The sequence below is a fragment of the Cajanus cajan genome, chromosome 5 (assembly GCF_000230855.2).
Source record: "Cajanus cajan strain Asha chromosome 5, NIPB_CcT2T_4, whole genome shotgun sequence".
Classification (NCBI taxonomy): Eukaryota; Viridiplantae; Streptophyta; class Magnoliopsida; order Fabales; family Fabaceae; genus Cajanus; species Cajanus cajan.
Genome location: NC_138521.1, coordinates 1539038 through 1548535, shown reverse-complemented (window position 1 = coordinate 1548535; position 9498 = coordinate 1539038). Strand labels below are relative to the sequence as shown.

Below are 9498 nucleotides of genomic sequence, written 5' to 3'. Positions count from 1 at the left end.
TATAAAATCAACCTTTTAAATTTTATAATAAAATATATAATTATTTTAATTATAAAAATATAGGCGGTTGCATGTATCTTATCTCAACTCCTAAATTATCCTTTAAAATATATAAATAATTATTTAAAATGTTAATAAAAAATATTTATTTAATACATACAAAATAATTATTTAAAATATATAAAATAATATTTTCCTATAAGAATAAAAAATAATTATAACCAACTATTATATTATTATTATTATTATAATAATAATAATAATAACAATTTTTTTTTAAATTTAAAATTTTTAATTTTAGTCCTGAGAGTATTCAAAATTATTATTTTGATCTCTCAAATTTAAAAATTATCTTTAATCCCTATAATTTAATATATATATATATATATATATATATATATATATATATTATTTTAGTTTCTGCATATATTTTTTATCCTTAAATTTAAAACATATTTTAGGTCCTAAAATATATATATTATTTCCGTCATCTGCTCAACTTGTCATTAGTAAATCTGTCACAAAGGATTTTTCTACAAGTGTCGTTGTTAGTAAAATTATGATGTTAAACCAATGTTACAAAATTGTCAATCTCTCTCTTAATTATATTGTTAGTGGTTATGAGAGATTAGAATTGTATTGTTTTAAAAATTACAACGACTCGAAAGATAAATTTTAAATTTGAGAAACTAAAATAATAATTTTAATATTTTGAGGAATAAAAACACATTTAAATTTAAGAAATAAAAAAATACATACAGCGACTAAAATAATATTTTTAAAAATTATAAGACTAAAAATACATTTTAAATTTTAAAAACTAAAAAAGATAATTATTTCAAATTTAGAGGACTAAAAATATAATTAAGATAATATTTTTTTTTATTAATTTAACTTTCCTATCATTTTTTTATTATTTCTTGTTACTAGTTTGCTCAAACAATCACATCATGTCGTTCAATTATCTTCTATCAGCATCACTCTTAGAATAGTAGATTTGAGCCTAATTTAATTTTATGAGGATTGTTTTCCACTTATATACTCTTTAATTGTGGGCTTGCTATTATTGATTTAGGGTAACTTTGATACCATCTTGGAATAGTTGATTTGAGTTTAACTCAACCCTACAAAATTAGCTTGTAAGTTAAAGATTGTTCTCTACTTATATACTTTTTAATTTGTCTTATCTCAAGTCGATGTGAGATTATAAATAAAATAATTAAAGAGTATATAAGTGGAGAACAACCTTCATCTTACAAGTTGATTTTGTAGAATTGAGTTAACCTCAAATGTAATGTTCTAAGAATCGTTAATTTCTAGCAATGTTGTAAAGAACTCACATTTATAGAAAATTAAGCTCACGGCTCTTTCACAAATCTAATTGAAACTAATATAAACAATTCAAGTTTTACCTCATTCACTTTTTAAGCAGTTCTACAATTTCTATAAAATCATAATATTACTGTACTGGAAGGGTCTCATCAACCACGTAGAACGGCACGTGACACTCTATCGGCCACCAAGATGGCCGAGGCACAAGTTGTTTACGCACCCGCCTCAGCCATCTCGGCTGCCAATACGACATGGCAGTGGCCGTGATAACGAACCTACGAGATCACCAAATGCTTGGCCAGGGCAATGCAATTTGCTGGCCTTCTTAGCAACGTCTCGGTTCGGCAAGAGACTGAGACCCACAAGCAATCTCGGTTGCCCCTCGGTTCCGTTGGCTCGGTAATAGACCGAAACTCAAAGAGAGAACCCCGTTCTTACACCTCTCGGCTCAATCAACGACCAATAAGATCAAACAGTGATTAAGACGACAATCATGACTAATAAGGACAATCATGACTTAATTGATTAAGGCATAATCAGCCGATTAACACCGTATTACATAATTTGCAAATGTCAGAAGATGTCCACCACGTCCAAGACCCATTACAAGTAGTATAAATAGGTCACATAAAACGAGGTATGCACTATTTATTTATTACTATCGAGATTCGTACTTGTCTTGACTTGAGCGTCGGAGTGCCTTCTGCAGGTACCTCCCCCCTCTAAAGCATCCGCCCAGAACTCTCGTTCGGCCTTCCAGTTATCAGATTACGAGTGTGTCCTTAGGCAGATACAATTACCATCTAGGAACATACTATTTTTCCTTCATTTAACAATAACATATTCAGATGAATATCATATACTCGATCATTATTAAAACTGAATATTAAAAAAGATAAATTGAATGAAAGATTAAACAAGCGATAATAAAGTTGCTCAAAAACTTAAGAGTTTGCTTATTTTTGATAAAATAAATATTTTTTTTTTACAAAAATTACAAAAACAACATCGCGTTTTCAATTCAATTCATATTTTCTTTAAAAAAAATATAGGAAATAATAAATGTATGTTTCCTGTACAAATATTTAAACAATACAGAAAAAAAAAATAAAGTAGAAGTTTTATAATTATTTATAAGAATATGAATGGGAATATAACCAAATAAATTCTTGACTTCATCCATGTTAGACTAGAAAATGGTAAAAAAAAAGTGAGAATAAAAAGCGTCATATATATATATATATATATATATATATATATATATATATATATATATATATATATTATGATAACAAACAACATAAAAATTTAAAGAAAAGAAAAAGAAACCCTCATTATACAAGAGCAATACTAGAACTCCGGGAACTCCAAATCCCTTAACTAGAACCAGTATACTTCTTTTTTCTTATTTTGTCATCACAATATGCATGTTATAATAACTAATGAAAAAATGCATCGATGTAAAAAACAAATTGAAATAAAAAAAAAATGCAATTAACTTTAGAATTGTGGAATAGTTGAGTAAATTACTTTAGAGATAAAAAGATTAAAAAAAATGTGTTCACCAAAATAAAATATTCTCTTTATTAATTACTATTGAGAAAAAGATATTTCATGTCTTCGTAACGAATAACATAAAATAAATTAATGTTTTTACATAAAAAAAAATGGAAAGTTATTATTTTTAAAGACGACAATTATTTTTATGCATATATTTTTCTATTTTATCCTTAAATATAAATTAGTAAGAAAAATAAAATATAACACAAAGATATAATCCTTAAAAAAGTAAACAGTAAAAATAATATTCTCTTTATTTATATATATATATATATATATATATATATATATATATATATTTATTGTTATAAATTATAAATTATAAAATCTCATTGATGCGACGTTGTTCTTTATTCCATAAATAACTGGGGAGGGCATTAAGTTCAACAACTGAGGGCAATAACCTAACATTGCAATTGGAGCCAGATGCTCAGTGCTGAAAACTGAGCGATCATCTATATTATATACTATACTATATATATCATACATCAAATCGTAACTCATTCCATTCATCAAACAGTAGTAGATTCTCCGTCGTGAATTACATGACAGTAATTAACCTAATTTCAGAGCCAAAATCACACCGTTGTGGAGAGCTAGGACTTGCAGAGTTTTCGGATCGTCAAACATGGACCTTTGATTCACTAGCATGGATCACTGTTGAACTTCAGATGACTGCAAGATAGCCAGTCTCAGGTTTTTCACTAGATCATTCATTGTTACGCTGAATTTGTCACCCATCTGCGGTACGGTAATTAAAGTTATAAGCTTATAGGAGTTTACAGAATCAATGCTCTCTAAATATGTCTAACAAATGGTCTACCTTTTCCATATTGACCAATGTTTAAGGTTTAGCATTAAGAAAAATAATTACTCTAATATAATAGTAGTATTTATTAGGGGTTAATTTCTATAAATGCATTATATATTAAGTATTTATAATTAGGAGGCAAAAGTTGCATAAGTTTTTTAATATTTCATTGGAAAAATTGAAAACATCAAATGCTAAAACAAGAATCAATATGAAATAGAGAGTAATATCTAATTGGGTGATCATAGTTGTCAGCGGATAATAGACATGAATTGGATCTTAAGTAAATATTCTTCCAAAGAATGATGCTAGTGTACCTGAGCAATAATGCTGATGTCAAGAGTTGAACTCCCAAATGGCATTACATTGTTGCTGGTTGTGCAGAGGTCGAGACTGTTAAGATGGTCCAAAATTTTTATCAAAATGCCACTTTGTATTTTGCAGTGAATCCGGAGGAGTACATCTTTTTTGAACACTCTTGCTTCCACCGTAGGTAGTGCTTCTTTTGTTTTATAGCATTCATCAGAGTCCATTGCACCAGAGGTGGTGCCTATGTCAGTTGCAATGAGGGATCTTGGATGAACAAATGACACTGACTCTACCTTTGTCCGTTTACACTTTTCTTCCAGCTCTCTTACACGTTCTTTAAGTCGTTTCACATGAGTGATTGCTTCGCTAAGTATTGTGGCCTTGTCTATCTAAACTTCATACAACATTTCATTCTTGATCAATTGAAAATTAAATTGCATTGTATAATAAATCAATTTAAACCTTAATTTTTTTTCTTCTTTCAAATATAGGTTGATAGATAGATTCAAGGTTTTAAATTGCGGACCGCAACACGTATTGCGGCCGCAATATTGCGGTTGCGGCCTTGTCCGCAACGGCATTGGACCGCAATTGCGATGAGACCAGAAATCACACATTTTTCCGCAACGTAACAGTGTTGTGTCCGCAACACATCTGCAGTACACCGCAATACATTCGCAATACGATAAATTGATACTATAATTTTAAAATAAATTAAATTATTCATTAAAATAATATAATATTTTAAAAAAAAGGAATTAAAATGTATAAATCCTTAAAAATAAAATATATATTAATAATTATAAATTTTTTATATTTAGTGAAAATAATTAATAATTTCACATCGCAATAGTCGCAATCCGCATTGTAATACTTGCAATACCCGCAACCGCAATAACTGCAACCGCGACCGCAACCGCAATTTAAAACCATGGATAGATTATTTGTTTGCTTTCTGATGAGATAGATTGTCATGGTATTGGCATTGATCTCTCTCATGAAAATTGCGAACTTGTAGTCTTATATAAAATCAAATAATTGATTATTCACGTGTAATATCACTATAAATGAAACAATGAAAAGAAGAAAAAATTAAAAAGAAATTGCATCTTCTATAAATTAATGTATTCTTTTATGTATACTTTCCTATACAATGTGTAGTCTGTTTAAACTGAACTCAATTATATACAGTTTTGAAGGGCTTATGGCAAATCAAACTAGGATAAAACTTATATCCAAGGTCATAGGTGTAGACTGTGTAGTCGATGTTGTCCTCTTATATATGATCTATGATCAATTTCGTTCCAATAATATGTATCATTAAATATAAACGCATATAAAACTTACTGTGACAAGAGAAAAGTACTTGTTGTAGCCAAGTTTTGTTCATCAACTAATATATAGATCGATGAACTAGCTTGAATAATTAATAAAGAAACCAAATCAAAGTTGAAAAGGAAAAATCATTGACTGACACCAGACAAACATGTGATGATTCCATTGTAAAGTATGACATCAGTGACTAACCTTCTTCAAGCCAGGTATGGTGGCTGAAAGTTCAATGAATCTCTCTGTCAGTTCGCGTCTCCTTTTTCTCTCTGTCATGATATGATTCAGCGTCTCCTCAGAGCTTCTACCTCTCCTCGTTGTTGTGTTAGCCTTAGGTTCAATGCCATGTTTTTCTGAGACCCCTTTTGAGGGAAGACCACCACTCCCTACTGCTTCCTTCTGTTTTCCACCGCTAGCTGCTACTACGGTGGAGTCATCGAAGGACAGAATGTATGATGTTGGAGAAGTGGCTATGGCAGGTTTTTCTAGTGCATGTTGTGAGAAGATGAGGTTGGACTGGTTGTTGCTCTTGATCACAAGGTTGCTACTTTTGTTGTTGATGGCAAGGGTTGTACTTGTACAAGAACCACTGCCACTGTGGATTGGTGATAATTTTTTATTATTGGGAGAGTGAGTTTTGCTGTCAGAAGAGAAAGCTGGCTGAAGCATGATCTCTCGAAAGATCTGATCCTCATAATCAAGTGAGTCAATCTTGTAGTTTTGGTAGAAATCATAATCTTGAACTTCCTGTAGAACAAATATATATATATATATATATATAAGTAAATTCAATCACCAATCTATACATAAATATTTACTTAAATTATATACAAGAATTGTGGAATATAAATATATAATTAATTTGATGGTGAGTGCATGTGTGTTACTGTTACCATATCAGAGAACCAATATTTTTGGCATGGCTCCCCCATTCTAAAAGAATTGAAGAAAGAAACTATGGGGACTTTGGTTGCGGAGTGATTGATTTTAGGGATAGAGAAGGAGAATGGTGAATAATATAAATGGAAATGAGGATGGCAGAAAACAAAGACTCGTTGAACATGCAACTTTTATTTCCACCGTTGGATTTCACGCATTGTGCTTATCATTTGGAAATCATCACGAGCCCGGACCACAGGGGTGGGACACTGATGTGTCCTACCATCATTTGTTTTTTTGCAGCATACTTAAGCTAATAGCCCATATGTCTCACTTCAAACGATAGGGACTGTCTCCTAGAATTAAAGTATAAAAAAGTTAATTATTAGATACCTAATTTCTGCAAGTTAATTTGGGTAAAAAAAATTGTGGGGGAACACCAAATTGGCCAATCTTGTGAAAACCCGATGGATATAGCAGAAGTTGGTTTATTCTGTCCCTTATGTCTTCATAACATTTTTTTACTGACTACTTAGTATCGTATATTTTTATAAGAGAAATGTTGAATGGATGAAGAATATGTATATAAATCTGATCGGTTATTAGGGTTTATTTATATATAAGCTGTATATCTGTTGATCGTTTGTTTTTACACCCCTTCCCCCCCCCCCCCCCCCCCCCGCCCCATATTTTTTATGAATATACAGTTACTATAGATTTTATTCGACTGCATGATTGTTCTAGTAAAATTATTTCTAAAAAGCATATTAAAGGATTTTGCATCTAATTTTTTAATATCTCAACTTCTCTTTGGATTGATTTTTATTCTTCTATTATTTCAAAAATATTTACCATGTGATATACTTTTTCTTTTTTTAAGCTTATTATTATCATATATCTAAATCCTCTTTCACCTCATTCTCACTCACATTTTTCTTTTTATCTTTCTCTTTAATTTTTATCATATCATTTATTATCATTTTTTACTTTTTTTTCTTTATATTTCTCTCTTCTTTTTATGTATGTCCCTAATAATGAAAAACTATGAAGTAGTAAAACACTATCAAGTGTCCATATTGTCCCAACTAATTTATAATTATTTCATATGTATTTAAATTTTGGTCAAAATACTTTTTTAATCTATAATTTTATATATTTTACTTTTTAGTCCCTATAACTTAAAATAAACTTGTTTAATCCTATATTTATCTTTATTAATCATTTTTAGTTACTATAGTTTAATATATATATATATATATTTAGTTCTTATATTTATCTTTTTTAATCCATTTAGTTTCTATCGTTATTTTTTGTGTAACATTATCTCTTTTTGTTGATATGATAAAAGTCTTTAAATTTGTAAGGATAAAAAAGGGTGTCTCAATAATAAGTATTGTAGATAAAAGTAATATATATATATATATATATATATATATGAAGCATTGATAGATCTAATTTAAGATAACTCAAATAAAATAAATTTGATATTAGACATATAAAATTGAATTAATATATTTATTACGTTAACAAAAAAGGAACAACTTTACAAAAAAAAATCAACATTACGGACTAAAGGATTAAAAAATTGCAAGTATCAAAATTAAAAATATTTATTTTAAATTATAAAAATTAAAAAAAAAGATTAAAAATGATAAATATATGGACTAAAAAATAAAGTAAGTGAAATTATAAAATAAAAAAATATTTAACCTTAAATTTTTTTTAACTTATAAGAAAAAATTAATATCACTTTTTTTTTAGGAGAATAAACTTAACTGATATCATTCAAAATAAGAGGTGCAATACATGTTGAAAAAAATTAATATCACTTAATCACATATTAAATTGAGATAATCAGGAAATATCTTATTCAAAATTAGCTAATAGTTTTTAATTTTTTTTTCAATTTGCCTCTTCTATCAATCTTCTGCTACATGAATTGTTTATCAATCTCTTTTGGAAGGTAAATACCATTTCACGGGTCAACATCCATAAAATCATTGAACTATATAATTTTTCATTTGTTTTTAAAATGAACATATAACAACTTTTTACTTGAAGCAAGTACCATTAAAGTCTGAACATACAATATGATATATGAAAGACTAAGGGCGAGAGGCCGAATTTCACGAACACCAAACAAATAAATCAATTACACCGGCGGCTATTGGAATACATGAGCAATTATAAACATATATACACCTCATTTTTTCATCTATAGATGATAAAAAAAAATATATAATACAAGAAGACGGAGAAAAGTAAGAGAAAAGTGAAACGGCTAAATGATTAATCAACCCTCTTGATCCATTTATGGTAAGATCCACTCCGAAACATACGATCGACTTGGTATTTTAAGATTAATTTTTGTTAATATTAAAATAATATTTAATCAATAAAAATTATATTTAAATGTATACTAATCTCTTATCATCAACTTTAAAATACTGCCAAATATATCTGTGACAAAACAAAATATGGAATAAAAGAGGAAGTAATGCTCCATTTCAATTATTTTGCATAGATGATTGGTCTGCATCGTAGTACGTTGGGGAAAAGTTGAGACATTGGCGGTCAAATCGAAAAGCTAGCTTCTTCTTCTTGGTTCCACATTGCATTGAATGTTTTGTGAAACCATCACCATTCACCACAAGCTAGAATTAATGAACACAAGCTGTCATTTCAGTGTTGCAACTTACAACATGCAACAAGCTTGAGACTTGAGTTGAGGCATGCATGCATGTACTGATGTACATGTGTCCATGAGCTTACCCTTTTCTTTTCGAACTCGGATGTGAACATAAGCATAAAGTTGGAGCACGAAAAGAAAATCTCCAGCTTTATGGAGTCCACATTCACTGTTCCCAAAGAGCATTACAATTTACTCCTGCCCAATAGATAAAGTTATTAAAGCATCAAAACTTTGTCGTCATCTTCTGATGGACGAGGTTTGTCCCATCCCTTTCACATTCACATTTGTCTTCTACTGAACTTGGTATATTTTCAAGCATCGATTTGCGTAAATTCTTTATTCTTAGCTATTTTTTCAACAAGAAATCGTTCTTATTTGGTAACCATAACAGTTGATTCAATCACCATTTCTTTAACTATGATAGTACATTTTTTTTTTAACAAAAAATAAAATATATTAATATTTGGGCACGGGTGTCACTCATATTTACAACATAGAGTTTTGGCTTATCAAAATAATATATTCTTCCAAATTCTTGATGAGTCCGTTTTAAACCCTAAATCTTAATCATAGTACATATTTTCTC

At 29.1% G+C, this 9498-nt stretch overlaps 1 protein-coding gene across 1 annotated transcript; it reads right to left on the bottom strand.

Moving 5' to 3' along the window:
* Positions 1-3234: 3234 nt before the first annotated feature.
* Positions 3235-6085, bottom strand: LOC109818143 (transcription factor bHLH18). The gene is made up of 3 exons (XM_020383548.3): positions 5540-6085; positions 4021-4401; positions 3235-3633 (listed from the first exon to the last, which is right to left on the bottom strand). Exons 1-3 carry the CDS (start codon positions 6008-6010, stop codon positions 3547-3549), a joined length of 939 nt encoding a protein of 312 aa, XP_020239137.3. The 5' UTR covers positions 6011-6085; the 3' UTR covers positions 3235-3546.
* Between the last annotated feature and the right edge of the window lie 3413 nt (positions 6086-9498).